Source organism: Neovison vison, chromosome 5, assembly GCF_020171115.1.
Source record: "Neovison vison isolate M4711 chromosome 5, ASM_NN_V1, whole genome shotgun sequence".
Taxonomy (NCBI): Eukaryota; Metazoa; Chordata; class Mammalia; order Carnivora; family Mustelidae; genus Neogale; species Neogale vison.
The window spans coordinates 28992859-29016920 of NC_058095.1; the positions used below are offsets into that span (position 1 = coordinate 28992859).

The 24062-nt window shown below is 38.3% G+C and overlaps 1 protein-coding gene across 1 annotated transcript in view; it reads right to left on the reverse strand.

Annotated features, from left to right (window-relative positions):
• NLK (nemo like kinase) overlaps window positions 1–24062 on the reverse strand; it is a 168952-nt gene that overhangs the window by 14849 nt on the left and 130041 nt on the right. Inside the window, exons 4-7 of the mRNA XM_044248332.1 lie at window positions 17052–17158; window positions 15511–15596; window positions 10392–10601; window positions 6185–6286 (exon numbers count right to left, since the gene is read on the reverse strand). Of these exons, the coding sequence (XP_044104267.1) occupies window positions 6185–6286; window positions 10392–10601; window positions 15511–15596; window positions 17052–17158 (505 nt within the window). The remainder of the gene's footprint in view (window positions 1–6184; window positions 6287–10391; window positions 10602–15510; window positions 15597–17051; window positions 17159–24062) is intronic.

Here is a 24062-nt window from a genome sequence, read left to right on the forward strand (position 1 = left end):
CTGTAGAAAAGAAACAATAAAAAAAAAAAAACAAACAAAAAACCCTAATACCACTCCCTCTTCACTCATAAATCAAGGGGCTGAGCTTGATTTCAATCTCTCAATTCCAAGGATGGGCATGTGACCCAGGCCTGGCCAATCAAATGAAAAATATTCCCCTGAACACCTCTGACGGACTCTGGGAAAGATAGGTTCTAAAACAGAAGACAGCCAAGGGACTGGCTAATCCAACACATACCCACACCAGTCCTCTTCTCCTTTACCTACCTTTATTACAGAAGATAGGAAACACTCATTTTTTTTTTTAAGCTTGTTTAACATCTGGGAGGTTACATATTACACAGTTCTAGACAATGACATAGAAGAAGAACCTTGCTAGGCCGGCTTCTGGGAAAATATCCTTTCCTAACATAAGGGACAGATACCAACTAGTGCTCCCTCTTTCCTCCACTTTCTTGCTTTGAATGTGAATATGATTCCAAGCTACAGTCATTTTGTGGCCAGGAGGAGATAAGCTAGAGGGTATGAAATCAATATTCTACAGATGGCAGAGCAGAAAGAAAGGAAAAAAATCCTGGGTCCTTGATGATGTAAAATGAGCTGCTATACCAGCTCCAGACTGCAAACCTCTGGACTTCTTGATATGAGGAAAAAATGAACCCCTATGTCTTTAAACCATAGTAAGCAAGATTTTCTATTGCTCATAACCAAACGTATTCATAACTGAATCAGAGACCTTCCAAATATTTTTTCTAGATCTGTTTGGGAAAGTTCTTTCCTGAAGGATTGATATGCTAGTAGAACACAGGTCTGGACCACTGGTTGCATTTTTACAAACACACAGGGGAAAAGAAAGTTTGTCTGAAAATGAAGCCAACACACAGGAAAACAAAACAGAGAAGAATCAGATTCCTGGCTTGGAATGTCACTTGACTACTTAAATCCAGCAAAGACTGAGTCAGCTTTAGATCAACAACTTCATATGAAAAGTGCTATGAACCAGTAAGTTCCCTATTTTGCTTAAGCCAGTTTTAATTGAGTTTCACCGAAAAGAGTCCTGACTGATAAACTGTATGGGAGTAGGTGTGTGTGTGTATATACATATATATATATTTTTTAAAATAAGATTTTAATTTATTTATTTGACAGACAGACATCACAAGTAGGCAAAGGGGCAGAGAAAGAGGGGGAAGCAAGCTCCCCGCTGAGAACCCAATGTGGGACTCAATCCCAGAACCCTGAGATCAGAACCCGAGCCAAAGGCAGAGGGTTAATCCACTGGGCCACCCAGGCACCCATGGGAATATGTATATTAATCAACCACACAAGAAAATTAATTTGAGACAGTAATCTGTACTCTAAGAAAATAGCCAATTAGATTCTCCTTCTGTATATGTATGGTTGTATTTTTTAAGAAGTCCCAACAAACAATAGGACATATTTTTGCTTATACAAATATATATAAATAAATAAAATATGTCTGGGAAGATATTCTCACATTAATATAGAGGTGACTGGGACAGTATGGGGGGTAGCTATGGATGACTAACTGTAAAATTTTTATTTTACATATACTCACATTACTTGCATATGTATAAATGAAATTAATAAAAAAAATCTGCTGTGAAAGTATATGTGTCAGCAGTGTATACTGGCTAAGAAGTAAGTTTTAGAAGTAGAAAAACCTACATTTGAGATCTGGCTTATGACCTTAAGCTTATTATTTGACCTTAGTAATCCTTCATCTCCTGTTTGTAAAAAGGAACAAATGGTGTATTATAGGGCTGTGAGGATTTAATGAACTAATGTATAAGAAGTGGTTGGGACAGTGACTAGTATATAGCACACTTCTAAATATTGTTAGAAATAATTATTAATAGTAAAGAATGGCTATTTCCATTAACTTTGAGTAGCTACTTAAGTGGGAACTACTTGAAAAAAGTTTTTCTTTTTATAGTCCAAACTCAAATATTTGTATTGAAATTTTAGAAGTATTCCTTATGAGTTTATACATAGTTTATCTAACTCCTATATCCAGTAATTTAGTATAAGTACAGTAAGGTATATCTTGCCCTGGGAAGACCTCCGGTAGCTTAAGCAGTTTCATTAAGAATTCTGAGTCCTGGGTGCCTGGGTGGCTCAGCGGGTTAAAGCCTCTGCCTCCAGCTTTGGTTATGATCTCGGGGTCCTGGGATGGAACCCCGCATCAGGCTCTCTGCTCAGCAGGGAGTCTGCTTCCCCCAACCCCCGCCTCTCTCTTCCCCCACCCCTCTCTGCCTACTTGTGATATCTGCCTGGCAAATAATGAAATAAAATATTAAATAAAAAAAGAATTCTGAGTCCTTTCTAAAAGTTAGAGGCTTTTTCTCTGTGCATGCATTTTTATCTCATTTAATTAGTAATGTGTTAATACAGCTTATTCTGCCTTGTTCATATAGTTATCTATAAATTTATCTATAGGTTTTTGTAAAGAACTTTCATCATGGTAGCACATAAAAAGGACTGAACCTTATCTAATGCCTTTTCTGCATCAATTGAGATAATCATAATTTTTCTCATTTAAAATGTCAAAATACATTATTAGATTTTCTGTAGGTGAATCGTCTTTGGATCCCTGGAACAAACTCCATTTGATCATAATGTTGTGTATATATATATATATATATATATATATATATATATATATATATATAAAATCACAAGCTACAGTTATACCATGTTAGGGTGATAACTTTAACCGGTAATATTTATTAATATTTATTAAATGTTTAGAATGCCAGACACTATTCTATGCTTCCTGGCATGCACTATCTCTTTATCATCATAACAATTTAATGAGGTAGGAACCATTTTTATTCCTTTTTTATAGAAGAATGAACTTAGGCACACAGAGGTTAAATAATTTACCCAAGATCACAAAATGAGTTACCAGTTGAGGCAGGATTCACATTCAGTCTGTCTGAAAACTGTAGCATACAACTCCCGGGACACCGTCAACATGCTGTGCACTGCGCTAAGCCTGACCCTGCTACCGCAGCCTGCACTCTTCATCACTACAGACCAAAGAAATAAACGAGCATATATCTGGTGTGGGGCACTGAGCTAAGAACTATGCTCTTTGCAGAACAGTCATCATGTACAGAACTACACAAGCTATAGTGTCCATACTGGATTTGGGACCAAATTCATCTTTTAAAGTTAAAAAAAAAAAAAAAAATCCAAGTGGCTACATACCAATATACTTGGGCATGGGTATGTATGTGTCTTCCGATCTCAGCTCTAAACAGGTAGAACATGAATGGAGATACCTTCAAACAGCTGCTAACAGGCCAACAAGAGGCATAAAAGATATGCATCATGGGGTAAGGGAAGGAATAGAGAGTGGAAAGGGGAAAAGTAGAGTCTGAATGATGGTCTAAGTAAAGAGCTTCAAGGGTCTGCTAACCTTTCTTGAGAGCACTAATGGTATACAGATCAACTAGCAAATGTAGATGAAAACCTAAAGTTCTAAACTGGGGAAAAACTGGAACTAAGTAATATGTTAAGTTCATTTACCTTTAATTACATACGGTAGGCGTAACTTTCTCTATACCAGTCTACCTGGGTTACTGCTCAAAGACCATGAACAGTTGACTCAGGAGACCATTTCTAGCCCTGGTTAAAAGCATCTAAAGATAAGACTTAAAAGTTTTGGGGTACTTGTGTGGCTCAGTTGGTTAAGCATCTGCCTTTGGCTTAGGGCATGATCCTAGGATCAAGCCCCATATCTGGATCCCTGCTCAGTCAGTTTCTCCCTCTCCTTCTGCCCTTCCTCCCTGCTTGTGCTCTTTCTCTCTCTAATTAATAAATAAAATCTTAAAAAAAAAAAAAGACTAAAGTTTTGTGCAAAGTGTATCTAGCCTTTGAGGAAAAATGGTCACCTAATTTGTTTCCACCCTACCAGTCTTCTCTTCAAAACCAAAATATTCCAGTAGCTGATTTAAATTTAGCGGTAGCTGTGGTGCTCTCTTAAGACCATCACAAAACTTAATGATCAACAAAATAAATTCTAAGAGGCATTCTTGTTAAGAGGTTGGTTCATGTAAAAATGTGAAGGAAGAAATTCTGAACATCTTAACCTACTTAACTAGTTAAACAAACATAGGACTTTAAATTTTCCTTTCTTCCCTCCTTTGTTTTAGACAGTAATATGATACTTAACTATTTTTTATTTAATTGAAAATTTAAGGAAAAGGACTCACTTGCCAGGAATGCTCAAAGGAGAGCACAGATACCTTCGGTGCAGTATGTTACCATTTTGGCAGGGAGGGAGGAAGGCAGGGAGGAAACTCCTTAGGAAGCCTTGCTCTCTCAGCTGCACTTCAGCAGCTCTGCCACAAAGGATGAATTAGCTGGCAACCATTAGCAATCGTTAAAATTCCTCTAGAGATGGAAGGGTGGCACCAGGATATGTGATCTTAATCACATTTCATTACTGGCTACATTTAGCCAGGAAAGATTTACTGACCTAAGGTCAGGAAAAGAGGAAAATTATTTTGCTAGTTCCAAGGACACATTTACCATGAAGTATTGATAAATTACTTTAATATTCCTGATAATGGCCAATAAATAGAACATAATAGATCTTTTGAGTTCTTTTGAGTTCCTTCCATTAATACAGAACCTTTCTCTAGGATAAGACTCACTGTGTGCTCTTCTAAGAGAATTAGGGCTCAAATTATTTCACAGTTTATAAACTAAATACAACAGAAAGATATAACCAACAGGGGGTTAAAATACCAGCATCCACATCTCTGTTTTTCTAGTTCAGACTGGTTTTAGAAGAGAAGACACTTAACCCATTGCCCCCTCCCTATGATGTGAAAATGGGAGCTTTGGAGTCACACTGGAATTAGAGAGAGAAACTGCAGGGGCAAGGCACAAGGCCCTGCCTAAATATCTGGCTGCTAATTTGAGAGGAGTATCAAACTCTTGTCTGTCATTTGGTCATTCAGATTAATCAGATGTAATGATCAATCAGAGCATAAAAATGACTAATTTATTTTTATTTATTTATTTTTAAAGATTTTATTTATTTATTTGACAGAGATCACAAGTAGGCAGAGAGGCAGGCAGAGAGAGAGGAGGAAGCAGGCTCCCCGCTGAGCAGAGAGCCTGATGCGGGGCTCGATCCCAGGACCCTGGGATCACGACCCCAGCCAAAGGCAGAGACTTTAACCCACTGAGCCACCCAGGTGCCCCTATAAATGACTAATTTAAAAGAAACCAAGGCAGAGCCCATGAAAATTAGATACCGAGTCTTTCTGTTCAAGCCTTCTTTCTGTTTCAGTTTGCTGTTCCTAGGAAAACGATTTCCCTTCCTCACTCTTCACATCGGTAAGCTGTTCTGTCCAAAGTAGATTAGGAAAAGTTCTCCTAAAAAAATGCTGCTTATGTGGAGATAAAAGCATCTTCTTGTCTTTCTCAGCAGTGACTGGTTACAAGCAATATTAATCAGTGCGAATCTGGCAATCTCTTCTTCATACTTCCTTTCTACAAGCATTCAAACATGGTTCTGTGTGAGTGGTTAAGAGTGCGATAGAATCGGGCGCCTGGGTGGCTCAGTGGGTTAAGCCGCTGCCTTCGGCTCAGGTCGTGATCTCAGGGTCCTGGGATCGAGTCCCGCATCGGGCTCTCTGCTCAGCGGGGAGCCTGCTTCCCTCTCTCTCTCTCTCTCTGCCTGCCTCTCTGTCTACTTGTGATCTCTGTCAAATAAACAAATAAAATCTTAAAAAAAAAAAAAGAGTGCGATAGAATCAGCCTCATACTCCTGGTTGGAATAAGAGAAACCACGTATTTTGGCTCAGTATTCAGAAAAGACATCTTGATATACATGGCGCTGAAGTGAAAGCTCCACCCCAGTAACTTTTCCCAGACAAATCAAAGACCAGGAGACAAAATGCCAGGAGTCATTTCTTAGTAACAGTGCTACAGAAGTATTTACTCTCTCCCACAGCATTGGGAATGATGGTATTTTATTTGGTTTGACAAATATTTAACAATTTCTTATTTATGACTGGGACCTAAAAAACTAAATAAAACCTGTAAGTCATGTTTTTGTTTAAAAAGTCTCAAGTCATTATTCTATTGGAAGAGAAGTCCTGCCCAGGTGGTTACCAACTATAGGCCCCGCTCTCTCACTTACCTGTTTATGAGGGCCCCTGAGTATATGCGCCTTAGCGCCTTCACAAGCCGTCCTCATTGCTTCCAGCGATGGTGTGCCCAAAAGATCCGTGATCAAATCCAGCTGCAAGGAAACATGAAATACAGACAGATAGTAAGAGCTCATGGAAACAACTTTCCATTACTCTTAAATCACTGCCCTTAAAGACAAGGACCAAATGTGGGGGGAAAACAAGCCTTTAAGGTAAGTTCCAGATTAACTAATAGGAGCCCCTACTTTCACTTTCTGGACATTAAAAAAGCCAGAAAAAATGTTTTTATTAGGAACCCATAGGACAGAAATAAAATGCGTTTTGGCAAGCAGGGCATTCTAAGGCTATAGCAACAGGAATCTGCATGTACCTGCCTGGGTCTTGATAAGACAGTATCTATGATCCTTGCGGGGTGAACTGCTCTTTTGCACATGGCTAATGACTCTTCTTTTCAAACAGTTAATGAATGGATTCTGATGCTTCGAATGAATTCAGGCTCATCAAGGAGTTAATCCATAAATCAGGCAGCTGTGACTCAGTAAATACTCAGAACTTTTACATCTGAAATGAAAGCTAAGCTATTGATGTTTGGGCCTATACACATCATTTACATTCTAGTTATTCTAGAAATCTCTTACACTGGCAGAAAATGGTCATTCTTAGAAAAAACTGTAACACTGCACAAGACCACCTTAGTGAGCTGAGCATGACAGAAAATGGTCTTCTCAAGTCTTGGTAGATAGGAAACCACCTTCACAATTTTCTGTGGTGTGAAAACTATTCTAACTTCATAACCTAATTAGCAATAACATGTCATTCAGATTCCTCCAGGAGGGAAAATTCTTACCTACAGAATACTTCTTTTCCTTGTACTGGGTTGCCAGATATAAAGCCCTATTTTCTGCACTTATCAAAACTATGAAGTTTAGGGTTCCTGGGTGGCTCAGTTGGTTAAGCAGTTGCCTTCGGCTCAGGTCATGATCCCAGGATCCTGGGATTGAGTCCCAAATCAGGCTCCCTGCTCAGTGGGGAGCTGCTTCTCCCTCTCCCCCTTTTTTTAGTATATGTGCTGCCGAAGCGAGCACTCTCCCGCTCCCCTTGCTCCTCCTCCCTGCTCATGCACTCAATCTCTCTGTCAAATAAATAAATAAAATCTTAAAAAAAACAAAAACAAAAACAAAACACCTATTAAGTTTAGACAAGGATCACTGCCCTCCAGGATAACGGAGATGATCAAGCAGCTGTATTCTGCAGAAGGTTTCTATACAAAGCTTTTTGGGAAAAATGTGTTGGTTATACTTTTAGACCTCTAACAACAACTACCACAAAGGCAGAAGAAAATGACTGGCTCATGAAAACCAATGGGAACATTCAGAAAGTTGTCTAAAATGGGTAAGATCCATGGATGAGAAACATTTTCATGAAGTCTGCTAGGGTTTTTATTTCTTAGAGATACAGAGAAAATGTTACAGAAAGTAACTACTTCCATTTAGAAGTTAGATTCTTTTCCCACTTTACGTCTTGATTTCTCATCCTAAAATATACTGATGATAGATAGATATGAGTTCTCTGTCAGTGGCTACATCAGACTGGCAAACTCAAGACCCTATGCATTTCTCTGGGAAATAAGATAGCTGAATCCTACCTACGCCAGTTGCTTCATATGTATAATGTAGTATATATGTATTTTTCCAAGCAGCAATCCAAGATCCTTGTTCAATATACAGGAATTGAACAACTCCCCCATTTTTTAAAGATTTATTTATTTGAGGGATGCCTGGGTGCCTCAGTTGTTAAACATCTGCCTTCGGCTCGGGTTGTAGTCCCGGGGTTCTGGGATAGAGCCCCGCAACAGGCTCCCTGCTCAGAGAAAGCCTGCTTCTCCATCTCCCACTCCCCCAGCTTGTGTTCCCTTTCTTGCTGTCTCTCTCTCTGTCAAATAAATAAATCAATCTTAAAAAAAAAAAAAGGGGGGGGGGCGCCTGGGTGGCTCAGTGGATTAAGCCGCTGCCTTCGGCTCAGGTCATGATCTCAGTGTCCTGGGATTGAGCCCCACATCGGGCTCTTTGCTTGGCGGGAGCCTGCTTCTCTCTCTCTCGCTCTGCCTGACTCACCGCCTGCTTGTGATCTCTCTCTCTCTGTCAAATAAATAAATAAAATCTTTAAAAAAAAAAAAGATTTATTTGAGAGAGAACAAACATTTGCGTGCACACACACACACACACACACAGGGTGGGAAGGAGACAGAGAATCTTAAGCACAATGTGGGGCTGATCCCACAACCCCGAGATCATAACCTGAGCTGAAGTCAAGTCGGATGCTCAACTGACTGAGCCACCCAGGTGTCCCAAACAGCCCCTTAACTTTTTTTTAAGATTTTTATTTATGTATTTGACAGAGAGAGATCACAAGTAGGCAGAGAGGCAGACAGAGGGGGCGGGGGGAAGCAGGCTCCCTGCTGAGCAGAGAGCCTGATGCGGGGCTTGATCCCAGGACCCCGAGATCATGACCCGAGCTGAAGGCAGAGGCTCAAACCACTGAGCCAACCAGGCGCCCCTATTTAAGCTTTTCTGTATGATAGACATGTCTCATGTCCAGACATGATGGGTCTTACAGTAGTCCATTAAAATCTACTTTCTAAAAAAACTGAATAGTAAAGTGAGTACTGTCAATAGTACCCAACATTATTATTATATATGATAATTTTTTATCACCAGGATCAATTTTTAAGATGTAAACTTGATAAAAATAGACTGAATGTATAGCAGAGAAATAATTTCAAATGCTGATCATAGCAGATACAGTTTCTAATGTATTAGTGAATTCTTTTCTAGAAGAGCATAAAAGAAATTACTCCATTTTGGGTCAAGTGCAGGTATTATTTACAAAGATACACAGCAGTCAGGGTGATTTTTAAAAATGTGATCAATCAAGTCATAACACTCCCTTGCTCAAAACCTTCATACAGCTTTCCATTACACTTTGGACAGAATAAAATTCAAAGTCCTTATCCAGTCACCATGGTCAGGCTCTCTCTCTCTCTTTCTGACCTGGTCTCCTACAATTTCTCCCTGGATCATGCCATCCCTCCAACAGGCCACATTTGTTCCTGCCTCAGGAGCTGAATTATATTGGTTGTCCTTTTCCTGGAACTTACCCAGTATCTCGCTCCCTCATTTCACTTGAGCCACTCTTCGAATGTCATCCTTTCAGAGAATCCTTTAGCACTGCTTTGCCCTAGCATCATTTCCTATCCCTAACCTGGGTCAATTTTTCTTCACAGAATTTATTATTACTTAGCTTTATATTTATTTGTGTACTTATTTATTTTCTGTCGCATGTGGAAGTCACACAAAGGCAAGAACTAACTTTGTCTTATTTACCACTGCATCCCGAGCATCCTGGCATCACTTTCAGCGCCGCTAACACTTGTTGAGAGCTCACTATGTGCCAGGCCTCATTTTCAACTTATTACTTTTAACCTGCACAACAATCCTCAGAATGGTTTAATCTGCCCAAGAATTAATAGATAGTAAGTGTCAGAGCTAGGATTTGAACCCACCAATTTGATTCTGAAGACTAAGCACATCATTGTTACATTATTCTCATGCAAACACTATTGTTAAGATTTATGGATAAAAAAGTACTTAGGAATTATCCCAAGAAAACATGGAGGGTGACGAATTCACTCTTAGGGCAGGTAAAGGTTTCCTAAAGCTACGTTTTAATAAGCTTCTAATGTTCTCTGCCATATTTAAATATGTTAGCTCCAAAATAAAGGTTAGAAATGTTCTTAAATGTTCAGATTTAAGGAAATCAACACTCACAATTTATATTCTAAGCACAAAGTGTAAGTACATGAAGCCATCAAATACATTTTCAGGTCTGACCCATTCAGTCAGAAAGAACAGAGGCCCTCTAACTACGGAAGATTACACCTGTGTAAATTGTTACAGCAGTCAGCGGCTATGCATCAGTGCATGTAATAAAGTCAACACTCCCTCTAATAGGTTTGTAAGTTACAGAATGAATCTGTCATCTTCAACTTCCTAACTTTCTGAATTTTAAGTGAACCTCAATTTGCCAAAAGCAATTTAGACAGTACAACGAATAAGCCCAAGACACGTGTGCAAGACAGTTTTTCCTTTAAATCTGTAATAGAATTGAAAGCTACTAGAGCCTAAAGTAAAATCATACCTGCTGAATGGGACTTTGTGCCTGAAACAGTATTCTTCGTCCTAGTAGTTCTGCAAAGATACATCCGACAGACCAGATGTCAATAGCATTGCTGTAATGACGACTGCCCATCAGGATTTCCGGAGCCCGATAATACTGAGTAACAACTTCCTGAGTCATATGACGGGATTCATCTAATTCCTCCACTCTGGCCAATCCAAAATCACAAATCTAAATAGAAAAGATTATCAAAAATTTAAGAGACAAATATATTTACAGATATATAAAGTAAAACACAATAAGCAAAAAATCAGAATCTTGATGTATCTCTGAACATTGAAAAGTTTTCAATGATACAGGTATTGCATATTTGTGTCAATATATGATTTGTTCTTATTTGTAAAGGAGGAAAAAAGTCTCAAACTTCCTTATTTCTACATAAAATGATGTATCTTAAAAATATTCTTCCCAGGTGCTTGGGTGGTTCAGTTGGTTCAGCGATTGCCTTTGGCTCAGGTCATGACCCTGGGGTCCTGGACAGAATCCTGCATTGGGCTCCCTGCTCTGCAAGGGAGCCTGCTTCTCTCTCTCCCTCTGCCTGCCACTCCCCCTGCTTGTGCTCTCCGTGTGTCAAATAAATAAAATCTTAAAAAAAAAATTCTTCTCGCTCATCTTTTTAACTGATAAGCAAAGCAAAAAGACAGCTCAATGCATATTTCTAGGTTTAATGTGGAAACCAAACTATGTATTTTCAAGGCTTACCAAGGAATTATAGGGAAAAAAAGGGGGGGTCTATCTTAAAGAACTCCTGAGCTATGTTCACCGTCTTTATGGAATACACATAGTAAAATTTCTTTATATCTATAGGTTTCAAACTGAGTCCTCAACTTCCCCTGTACCTATCTATTTAAAATACTATTCACACTCAAATACATATGTCAAAATATACTACACTGTAGAATACCAGTGTTACTAGTTTCACTCATTTCTTTGTGCTATAAATATTTAACTGAATGCCTCTTATGGTTTGGATAGTATGCTAGAGCCTCCTAACACAATAGTAAATGAGAACGATTGGCTAATTTATATGCAGATCTGGGGATAAATCTTTTCTTATTTAGGTTTCATTGAAAAGGATGCTGAGGTTGGAAGGTGAGCTGCTGGCAGACAGCAGCAGCAGCACCACCAGCAAATTCTGCTTATTTTCAGGAATTTCTCATATTAAGAAAATAAGATTTTCTTAATCCTGGGCCACCAAAAAAAATGTGGGAGCACTGAGGTTAAGATAAGAGAGTAATGGCTTTCCAAACTCCAGTATCCTCACTGATCAACTTCATGAGTCAATATTTTAAGTGATGTACTAACACTGTTTTCTAAGTTGAGGTTGCAGCATAGATTTTATTTGAAAAAAAGAGTCTGGAAGCTTTAAAAAATGTTTGAAAACCATACCAAAAAGGAAAAACAAAACGAACCAACCCAAACCCAAAACCCTAAGTTGTTTATCAAATTCTCCCAAAGGTTAGTGTTCAAATAACACATAGTTAAAAAAAACTCTCTTCCTTGGCCATGATGTTTTAGGATATCTTTTAAAACAAAACAAAACCAAAGAACTTAAATCCATTTTCCTCTATCTTTATTGTATTTATAGTAAAAAAACAGAAAACAAAACAAGAAAAAACAAGCAACCACCCACCGGACAGGAAATGTTTTCTGTTATAAAGCAAGTCCTTTGTTAAAAAGACCAGTCTGTCTGGAGTCATTTTTGGCAATTTATCTGGAAGACAAGCTAAACCCAAAGTAAGAAGCTTATATGATCAGATAACCAAAAAGATAATGAGATTTCCGACAAAATTATCCATTTTGTGCTTATTAGGAAACAAAATATATTCAGAATATGAAAGGATATTAATTTAAAAGAAATGTTTTATCATAGTTATTTTTGATGAATTTGTACATTTGAGAAGAGAATCAGTGTCTATAGCTTGGAACTCCATTTTGGGTCTTAAAAGTAGGCTGCTAAGACAAGTCAAAGGAGTGGGGCACAATTTCAGTTTATCCTGATCTTTGTGTTGTTTATTCATTAATGACATATTCCTCTAGTTACTTGTCCATGTAGCTAGAAGTTATAATACCGTAAGAGATTATCTGAAGAATGGACCTCAAGCAGGTAATGGCACCAAGCAAAACAGCTTTGTGAAGTTCTCCAACCAGAAACCAAAATAAGAAGAAACTGGCTTAAGCTGTCAAAAAACTGATTTGGTCTGAACAGAATAAAGAATTCCTAAGGTTTAAAAAAATTTGTTTTTAAAATTAAATTAGGGTTATGGGGATAGGGTGCAACTCTCTTTATTTTATTTTTTTAAGATTTTATTTATTTATTTGACAGAGACCACAGGTAGGCAGAGAGGCAGGCACAGAGAGGAAGGGGAGCAGGCTCCCTGCCAAACAGAGAGCCCGATGTGGGGCTCAATCCCAGGACTCTGGGATCATGACCTGAGCGGAAGGCAGAGGCTTTAACCCACTGAGCCACCCAGGTGCCCTGCAACGCTCTTTAAAAAGTGGAAAGGTATCGGGGAAATGAACTCAATGACCTATAGAAGGAATGTTTACTTCAGTGGACACTGGGAACAATCCATTTCTCTGTGGAATGAGACTGAACTACAATACTAGTTGTTCTCAGGGAAAATATGAAAGATAGCTTTTTTCTTTTTTTTTTTTTAAGATTTTATTTGAGAGAAAGAAGAGAGCAAGAGAGAGCATGAGTGAGGGCAGGGGAGAGGGAGGAGCAGACTCCCTGCTGAGTAGGAAGCCTGACACCGGGCTGGATACCAGGGCCCTGAGATCATGACCTGAGCTGAAGGCAGATGCTTAGCCGAGTAAGCCACCCAGGTGCCCCTGAAAGATAGTTAAAAAAAAAAATAAAATAAAAAAAACATCTTTCTAGAGTTACATCAGGAACAGTTCTTCAAGGCTATAATGGAGTTTTTTTTTCACAGTATTAACATACCAGTTTTTTATTTTTATTTTTATTTTTTAAAAATATTTTATTATTTGACAGAGATCACAAGTAGGCAGAGAGGCAGGCAGAGAAAGAGAGGAGGAAGCAGGCTCCCTGCTGAGCAGAGAGCCTGATGCGGGGCTCGATCCCAGGACCCTTGGGATCATGACCTGAGCCGAAGGCAGAGGCTTTAACTCACTGAGCCACCCAGGTGCCCCCATACCAGTTTTTTAAAAAAATATTTTAATTTATGTATTTATTTGTCAGAGAGAGAGCAAACAAGCGTGTGCGTGCGTGTGCAAGCAGGCACAGTGGCAGGCAGAGGCAGAAAGGGAAACAGGCTCACGCTGAGCAAGGAGCCCGATGTGGGACTCAATCCCAGGACGCTAAGATCATGACTTGAGCTGGAGGCATGCTCAGGTTGGAGGCTTAACCTACTGAGGCACCCAGGTGTCCCAACATACCAGCTTTTAAAGAAAATTGGCCCAGAGTTTAAAGAAAGCTTTTAAAATGTAAAATGATATTCATTTATATACTTGCTTTTAATATTTAGTTTAACTGCCACCAAGCTAAGTAACAATGACATCTTGATAACTTATAAAGCAGGCAACATCTAAAAGCCAGTTTTCCTGGGGTGCCTGGGTGGCACAGTAGGTTAAAGCATCTGATTCTTGTATTCGGTTTAGGTCATGATCTCAGTGAGATCAACCCCTGCACTGTGCTCTGTGTTCAGCATGGAGTCCACTTGGAACTCTCTCTCCCTTTCTCTCAGCCCCTCCCCCCATTGTGCACCTTCTTTCTTCCAAATAAACAAATCTTTATTTAAACTTAAATATAAATAAACTTTATTTTTTTATTAAAACAAAAATAAAGTTTTCTTTTTCAAATATTATCAGTTTTTAATGTTAAGAAGAATATTTACTGCAGACTGAAGCACCATGTAATATCATAGCCACTCATAAAATAGAATTTAAATTTGCTTACACAGAGAGGACACAACTCTAGGAAGGCCCTTATCTCTCATTTCTATGATGGAGAAAATATGGTGAGCCTCTCACTAGGAGTTTTGCTAATACATCTATTAGAGGCAGGGAAATGCAAAATGTGGATTTTGCAATTTGTGAGCCACTCTAACAGGAAACAATGGGTGGAGGGTAGGTAGAGATACTAGGGAAAGTAAAATTGAAATTGATGGCTTAAAATTTTGGGGCTACTACTGTAATTAAATCCTGTAATCAATTCCCCTTTAGAAGGAGTAGCAGAATTGGCTACTATATATTTGACCCTTTTCTGGCATAGTATTTTTAACTTTTTTTTTCAATAAAGATTTTATTTATTTGAGAGAGCAAGCAAGAGAGAGCATGAACAGGGTGAGGGGCAGAGGTTGAAGCAGATTCTCTGCTAAGCAGGAAGCCTGATATTGGGCTTGATCGGAGCATGACTTGAGCTAAAGGCGGGTGCCTAACCAACTGAGCCACCCAAGCGCCCGTAGTATTTTCACTTTTCAGTGTTTTCACTTCCCTACTTTGCTACCTGTCACACAGGGCATAGAAATGTTAGCTGTGCAAAAACAGTCTTTTTTTTTTTTTTCTTAAGATTTTTATTTATTAAAGAGAGAGAGCATGAGAGGAGAAAGGTCAGCGGGAGAAGCGGACTCCCTAATGAGCAGGGGCCCTGATGTGGGACTCGATCCTGGGACTCGAGGACCATGACCTGAGCTGAAGGCAGTCGCTTAACCAACTGAGCCAACCAGATGCCCCCCAAAACACAGTCTTTATAAAAGCTATACTTCATTCTTATATAAATAACTTACTAGTCTTGAAATAATTCTTTAGATACACACTTTCTTTAGCAATAGAACAATCTAAAAAGAAATTACCTTCTCTATCTTCTTCCTGGTCACACTGTAAATCCAATTTCAGTGTTTCCAAAACATATGCAAACTATCATGAAGAAATCATGAGTCAAGATGACAAATCAGTTACTATGGCCATGACTAGTGATATTGCTAGAGAAAACTCAGTTCTTTAATTTTTGGTAAAGTGATGAAAATAACTAACTCTTTCACAAAGACACATTGTTCTTAAACCTGCCTTGACATTCTGAATTTTTCTCAGATATTTAAAGAAACTGAAAAGCTACCTTTAGAACACAGTTGCTGTTCACAAGGAGATTCCCTGGCTTAATGTCTCGATGTAAAATGCCAGCTGAATGGAGATATTTCAAACCTGAAATAACAAATGGATTTAATTGCAGATATTTAATTCTTTTCACTCAACCAACGATCTGGGAAAAACCACAGTTAACAGAGAATACAGGGTTTAAGGTTGTTCTTTAAATAATGACATATTAAACATTATTAAAAGCTTGACTTAGTCCTACCTCAAAAAACTGTAATTTTGTAAAATAAAGTGTCATCAAAGGCTTACACAACCTACAGATAAGCTTTTCAGGTGCTGGAATTAAAGTTGGCCATACCAATATTCTTGGATTGCTCCTACGGGTGGGGGGCTACTGGCGCTTGGCTATTGGTACGCTCAACCTAGGATTCTGAGCCAGCTCCCACAAATCCTCATCACCCACCAGGAAGCCCTTCCCAGGGCAGATTTTCACTGATCAGACAAAATTCAGTGACCTGCCCAGGTTTGTCAGTAGTATTCCCCATCACTGATATTCAAGAGGGGTAGTTAATTACTTTCAACTATTTTTTTTCACATCTTAAAAGACTGACTTTAGCAGACTTTTAGAAAAAGATCACAGCTTCAAGGCTGAGTCTTCTGAATAAAACACAGCAAATAATATATATGTATTTTACAGGGGTAAAAAAAAATCCAATATCCAATATCTTCGTTCTGCCATAGAATAGCAACAAATCTATGGAGAGTGAACATCCTAGTTTTAATACTTTGTGTGTGTTTTCATTCTGTTGGCAGATGCTTTTTAATCTCCATAAAGAATACCTGAATCTATGAGTTCTGGTGTGGGAGCTGAGAGAGAATATTTCACTAGGTAAGAAAGCTGTTTCAGCTTTAAACAATTCTCCATTTGTAACAGCAAAATTCCAAAGGACAAACCTGATGGCCAGAGGCATCGAATGGCCAGGAATGTCGGCTCACACTGCCTCTCCCTCAAGTTGGAGCTCTCTAATGAGCCGGTCTGGAGAATCACCTAGCTGGCTGTTTCTCAGCCTCCTCGATCCTTTGGCTTTTAAGAGTCATTTTGGTTTTTTTAGAGTTGGACTCAGGTATACCAACCAACACTGACAAAACTTGAAGAATAAACGTCATCCATAGGGAAGAGAACACAGTTATTTTTCAATGGAATCACCTGTATATTCACCAGATTCACAGGAATCACCAGATTCCTGTTTAGAGGGAACTTTGTGACAGACCACGGGGTTCCACAAACCATCCTGCTTATTTACCTTCCCTACATTAACCTACTTAACTGAGTAATGAATTAGGCCTTTCTCTTCCATCCATGGAAATACGAACCATTTGGCCACCCTTAAAAGCTTCTTATTTAACGTCAAGTGTAGAGATTATTAAATATAACTTGGTCAAAAGAAAAAAGTCGTTAGGAAAGAAAAAAGCCTTGGAAGGTCAGATTAAAGTTCAAATGAAAAACAAAACATTTCACTTTATACAGTGACACTACAGTTTTCTTCACAAAGAAAAGCTTACCTCGCAAAATCTGATAAAGAAAAACTTTGACATGATCTGAGCTGAGTGGTTGAGGAGAGACGATAATTTTATGTAGGTCACTCTGCATCAATTCTGTGACAACATATCTTGAGGTTTTAAGTTAAGGAGAATTCCGAGAATTCAGCCCCCAATCCCCCAAAGTAGGCAGTATGTGTAAAGAATAACTTTCGTTCTTAAAGCTGGAAAAAGCTTAGGGAAAAAAGCTTCTAGACAGCATGACAGAAGTAAAAATTCCAGCACACACACACACACACACACACACACACCCCAAAGCTTCTAGACAGCATGACAGAAGTAAAAATTCCAGCCCTCACGCACACACACACACACACACAGGGCCAAAATTAAAGAATTCACCATTCAAAGTCAGCAGAAATAAATTGTCTCTATAATCAGCATTATAAAAGAAAAATAAGGATAAAGACTTTTAAAATTAAGTTTTTAATTCCAAAGTAGTTAATGTAGTGTTCTATTAGTTTCAGGTGTACAACATAGTGACTCAACAATTCTATACAGTACTCAGTGCTCATCCCGATAAATGCACTCTTAATCCCCCTTCACCGATCCCAGTCACCCTCTCTCTGGTATTTGTTTTCTATAGTTAAGAATCTGGTTTTTCCCTTTGTTCGTCTGTTTTGTTTCTTAAATTCTACAGATGAGTGAAATCATATGGCATTTGTCTTTCTCCAACTGATTTGTTTTGTTTAGCATTATACTCTAGATCCATCCACAGTTGTTGCAAATGGCAAGATTTCATTCCTCTTGATATTCTATTGTGTATCGACGTACCACATATTCTTTATCTATTCATCTGTCAGAGGACACTTGGGTTGCTTCCACAATTTGACTGTTGTAAATAATGCTGCAATGAAAAATAGGGGTGCACATATCCCTTTGAATTAGTGTTCTTGTATTTTGGGAGTAAATACCCAGTAGTGAGATTACTGGATCCTAAGGCAGTTTTATTTTATTTTTTTTTTTTGAGGAACCTCCATACTGTTTTCCACAGTGGCTATACTGGTTTGTGTTCTCACCAACAGTGCACCAGGGCTCTTTTCTCTCCACATCCATACCAACACCTGTTGTTTCTTGCATTGTTGATTTTAGCCATTCTGACAGGTGTGAGGTGACATCTCATTGTAGTTTTGATTTGCATTTCCTTGATGACAAGAGATGTTGAGAATCTTTTCATGTGTCTGTTGACTATCTGTATGTCTTTGGAGAAATGTCTGTTTTCTGCCTATTTTTTAACTGATTTTTTTTGGGGGGGCTCAGTTGCATAAGTTCTTTATATATTGGAAAATAACCCTTTATTGGATATGTCATTGGCAAATATCTTCTCAAATATAATAAACATTTTAACTTATTTTTTACAGATTTTATTTATTGGAAAGGGAGAGACAGCACGAGCAAGAGAACACAAGCAGGGGGAGCAACAGAGGGTGAGGGAGAAGCAGGCTCCCAGCTGAGCAGGGAGCCCAATGTAGGGCTCGATCCCAGGACCCGGAGGTCACGACCTGAGCCCAAAGGCAGACGCTTAGCCAACTGCGCCACCCAGTAGCCCCAAGGATAAACGTTTTAAATGACAGCCAGGCCAGGAAGAATGTGAAGACCAAATAGTCTCGGGTCTATTCAAACATGTTACTGGAGCATCCTTTGAATCCAAACAAGAGAGGGGTGATGGGGGTCTCACTCTAGGCCACCACGGCACCCATGGAAAGGATGACAACCTACCCATCAACAGTGGTGTAAGTTACTTTACAAAGAATAGTACTCCTAGAAATGTGCAAAATGATCAGTTAAAATCCAAATCTACCCACAATCTTAATTCTTTTATTTAACTTATTATTATTTTTTACATTTATGGCTCCTTTATTAAGTTTGAAGCTTCCTATGCTTTGTACTTTAATACCCTCAAGGTTTTGTTCAAACAACACATGGCTGATGATCAAAGCCTGGAGGGATGGAGCCCAGGGAGCAATGAAGAGGTGGAATTCAGAACTCTTGTGAAGATAACTCTTTTGCTAGGGCGCCTGGGTGGCTCAGTGGGTTAAGCCGCTGCCTTCGGCTCAGGTCATGATCTTAGGGTCCTGGGATCGAGGCCCGCATCGGGCTCTCTGCTCAGCAGGGAGCCTGCTTCCTCCTCTCTCTCTGCCTGCCTCTCTGCCTGCTTGTGATCTCTCTCTGTCAAATAAATAAATAAAATCTTTAAAAAAAAAAAAAAGATAACTCTTGCTGTATTTAAAATAGGGCAAATTCATGTCTTACCCTGCACACAGTTAAGGACTCATTACAAGTTTGGGTGAATTTTATAATTTAAATTTAACCTTCCTTAAGACAAGGGGAGAGTACCTTTGATTTCAGGAGATTCCTCCTACCAGGTTTCAAATTCTTTGGACACCTTGAGAAAGTCAGTTTCATGTTCTGAGTTAAAACACTAAAACTCCCCTAGCCCTGTACAACTGAAAGCAGGGAAAGGCAAAATAGCAACAACAAAGCAGAGCTGTTACTGGGCTGCACAGTTCTTCTGCTTTCTTCCTTAGCTCTTCAGATCCTAACTTTCTTCTTCCAGAGCGGTATTATGGAATCTGAAAGGACAAGCCATCCGACAGTCTATAAAACACAGTATCAGTATTGTCCCACAGCTAGTCCTAGAAGACAGACCATCTTAAGTTAAGAGGCTGATGTAGTCTTAGTGTGCTTAGCATGAACTATAAATGAACTAAGACGGTCCCAGGTCTCCTATTTTAGCACTTATATGCTCGCTGTAAGGGTAAATGCTAGGAATATAAAAATAAAGATGAGAAGGAGTCTGCCTTCAAAACTTAAATTTTTAAAAAGCGCTGGTAGGCTTTGGATTTTACCTTTATGAGCTTTAAAGACTCTTACAACAAGTGGTCATTATCTGGGCAGAATGATTTAAAAACTCTTCTAATTTAACATTTTAACAAAAGCAAGTGGTAACAACTTGAGAGTAGGGAGGAGAATTAATAACTGGTAACACTGGACACACAGTCAAAATGCCCTCGAGATATTTTCTTCAAATGGCTTCTAGAACACCCAACTGTCTGTCGGCTTTTCTTTTCTCTCACTGGTTGTTCTCAATTCTTTGTTGTTTCCCTTCTCCAATGATTTAATGTTGAAATGCCTCAGGGTTTGGTTCTCTTGTCTTTCCACACTCATTTTCTTGGGAAATTGGATCCAATCCCAAGACTTTAAACAATATACATGCAGGTGACTCCCAACTTTATATCCCTAGTTAATCTTGTTTCCTTAAGTCCAGCCTTATTTATCAAACTGTCTACCCACCATCTCCTCTGGATGTCTAACTGACATCTCAAACTGTCAAAACTATCCAAACGTGTATTCTCCATCCCCCTCACCAAATCATTTATTCTAGTCGTAAGCTTTGTTAGAGCAAATCTATTTTTCCAGCAAGCTGCTCATACCACAAGCCACAAACCTTGGAGTCATCCTAGATTTCTCTTTTTCTTATTCTACCTCTAATTCATCAGAAAATCCTGTTGGCTCTTTCAAAATTTAGTCACAGATTTAGACTACTTCTTTTCATGTCCACTGTTACCTCCCTTAGCCCAAGACCTTTAGATTTCTAAGACACACAAGCCAGAATAAATTTTGATGCTTTTATTTCTATGTCTATATATTGAGCTACTTTATTATATAATATATACAGAATATATATTATAAGAAATATACTCTATTTTAAGTCATATATCATATATATGAAATTTTTTTTCATATATATGAAATTTTAATGTTTTCATATTCTTAAGTTACTTTTATTCTAGGTTTTATTAATCAGATTCTTTCCAAAGAATTACATTCTACTCCGTAATGAAAGTTAGTTAGAAAATGGGATTTTACATGTAGAATTTTCTAAGGAGAGTCTTCAGTGACATGTTAGACTCATTCTATAAAACAATACATATCAGGTAAATTATGATATTATTACCAGGATTAGATTTACATTTTTTCTTAATAGCTTAAAATTTCTTTCTTTCTTTTTTTTTTTTTTAAAGATTTTATTTATTTGACAGAGATCACAAGTAGGCAGAGAGGCAGGCATGGGGGTTGCGGGGAAGCAGGGTCCCCGCTGAGCAGAGAGCTGGATGCAGGGCTCAATCCCAGGACTCTGGGATCATGATCTGAGCCTAAGGCAGAAGCTTTAACCCACTGAGCCTCCCAGGCGCCCCACTTAAAATTTCTTCTTATAAAAATTTTTAAACACCTGGAAAAGTTGAAAAACTTAAATAGTGATCACCCATATATATACAGCCACCCCTTAGATGCTACACTTAACATTTTGCCGTATTTGCTTTAGTACATGTTTATCTTTGGCTCTTTCCATTCATCAATTCATCTTATTTCCTTGGCTACATTTCACAGGACATTTTCTTAAATGAAAGCCAGATTATGTCACTCTTCTGCAAAAGTTTCCCATTTCATTTAGAGTCAAAGCCAAAGTTATTAAAATGTCCTTAACAGGGCCATAAATGATCTGTCCTCCTTACTTCTCTGACCTTCTCTACTATCATTTCTGCTATTTTGCTATTTTCCAAACATGCTAGACACACTCTGACCATAGGCCTTTGCTCTAGCAGTTCCCTCTGACTGGAATGGGCTTTCCCAGACACCATGGATAACTCTTTCACCTCCTTTGTGTTTTTGTTCAAACCATATCTTTTGAAGGAGGCCTACCTGGACCATTCTAATACAGCATCTTGCATGCCTTTTACAATAGCTATCCACTTGCATAGCTCTACTTTGTCTCTTTTCCTTTAGGACTTATCCTATATAATTTACTTGTTATATTTACTGTTTATCTGTCTCCCCAACCCTGCCCCAAGAGGGAAAGTGTTTTTGTCTGTTGCTCACAAGTCTTTCCCAAATTCTCAGACACACATGTCTGCACACAGTTAAGTCTCCTATAAACAACTGTTGGGTGAATGAACTATATATACAGTATGTGTGTGTATGCACACACACACACACACACACACACACACACGGAGTACCCACTAGGTACTCTACTAAGTATTTTAAATATATCACCTCATCTGATTTTCATGGCATTCCTGCACGGAGATGGTAGTATTCCCAATTATAGATGAGGAAACTGAGGCCATCAGAAGGCAAGGAACCTAAGTTTACACAGTAGTAAAATTGGACTTGACTATGTTTAAGATTGTTTCAATGGCTGGATTTTATCTTCCCTTCTTTTTGTGAGTTATCATTTTAAAAACTGTAATAAAATATACTGAATGTTCACTGTGTTTCTTATAGAGGACTTTCAGCTAATCAATGCAGAAGCGATACTACATGAGTAAAAAAAAATTGCCATTTTTCAACCTCTATGACATCATGGATATCAGCACCAATTATCAATGGCTGCTAAAACCATTTGAAAGGGAAACTGATCAGCATCACTTCAGGCCACCACTCAACCACAGCTACACTTAATTTGTGGTATTATGTCTTTGTGACATTCACACCACTGCCAGAAAATATTCATGTCTTTAAAAAACCTCAATATAGGGGTGCCTGGGTGGCTCAGTTGGTTAGGCGCCTGACTCTTGATTTCGGCTTGGGTCATGATCTCAGTGTTGTGAGATCAAGTCCCATGTTGAGCCCCATTTTGGGCTCTGTGCTGGGCATGGAACCTGCATAATATTCTTTCTCCCTCTGTCCCTCCCCTACCCCGTGAAGCCTCTCTCAAAATAACAAAAACAACAAAACAAAAAACCCCAAAACAAACCTCAATATAATCAATGCTCTAGCTCCAATGACCAGTTTACTAGAAATATGGGGAATAAAAGAACAAGACACCATGAAGAAGTAATCAGCTAAACACAATGTGGAACACTCTTCAGGAAAAATTCTCCAACAAATAAATAACCAAAAAAAGGGGGATGGATATATGAGGGGAAGAGGAAGTAGGAATGTTTGGGATAAGAGAGTCTCAAAAGATGTTATAACCAAATGCAATATATGGACTTTGTTTAGAACCTGATTCAAACAAACCTGATTTAAAACGAGATCTTTGAGGAAATCAGGGAACAGTAAGAAATTAGATAATTTTATTAGATGTGATAATGATATAATGGTTAGGTTTTTTAAAGTCCTTAATAGTTAGAAATGCATATTTAAGTATTTGCAGGTAAAATAATTTGATGTTTGGGATCTTGTTTAAAATAACTCCAGCCTTCCTTTTCTAGACCCTCAATAAAAAGGGAGGAGATGAGATTGGAAAAATGATGAATAATTGTTAAATCTGGGTGTTGGGTAAATGTGACAGTTATTACACTCTTGTCTCTACTTTTCTGTATTTTTGAAAATTTCCAAAAAAGTTAAAAAAAAATTCCACTATAGAAAACTAGGGAAATACAAAAAAACCAAGGAAAAGAAAAACTACCCAGAATCCTAGCTCTTTGAACGAACTTACATCTTTGTGAAAATGTTGTACATGTATATTTATCTATATATATGTGCATTTGAAATTGGAATTATAACACACACATGGTGTTGCTGCCGGTCTTCTTAATTTAATAAAATATAGGGATTTTCTCCTGTTATTATTCTAATAAAGCAGAATTCTTATGACCTTATAGCATTCTAATGTACAGATAGAATTCATTTAACCAATCTATCATTGTTGAAAATCCAAGTTATTTCTGACTTTAACTTTAAATAAACCTGAGATAAACATCATATATCTCCATCTACCCATATCTTTTAGGTGAATCTGATTATTTTCTCACACATTCCTTTAAGTGGAATTACGGTGCTAAAGTAGAATGTATGACATATATCTTTTTTCGTTTCAAGTAACTTGTGAATACTTTCCACGATATATAGTTCTTTTACATAATTTTAAGTGCTTAAATAGTATTCCATTTTTTGGAATATGTCATGATTTAAGCAATCCCTGTCACTGGTCGTTTAGGTTATTACTCTGTGACTGTAATGTAG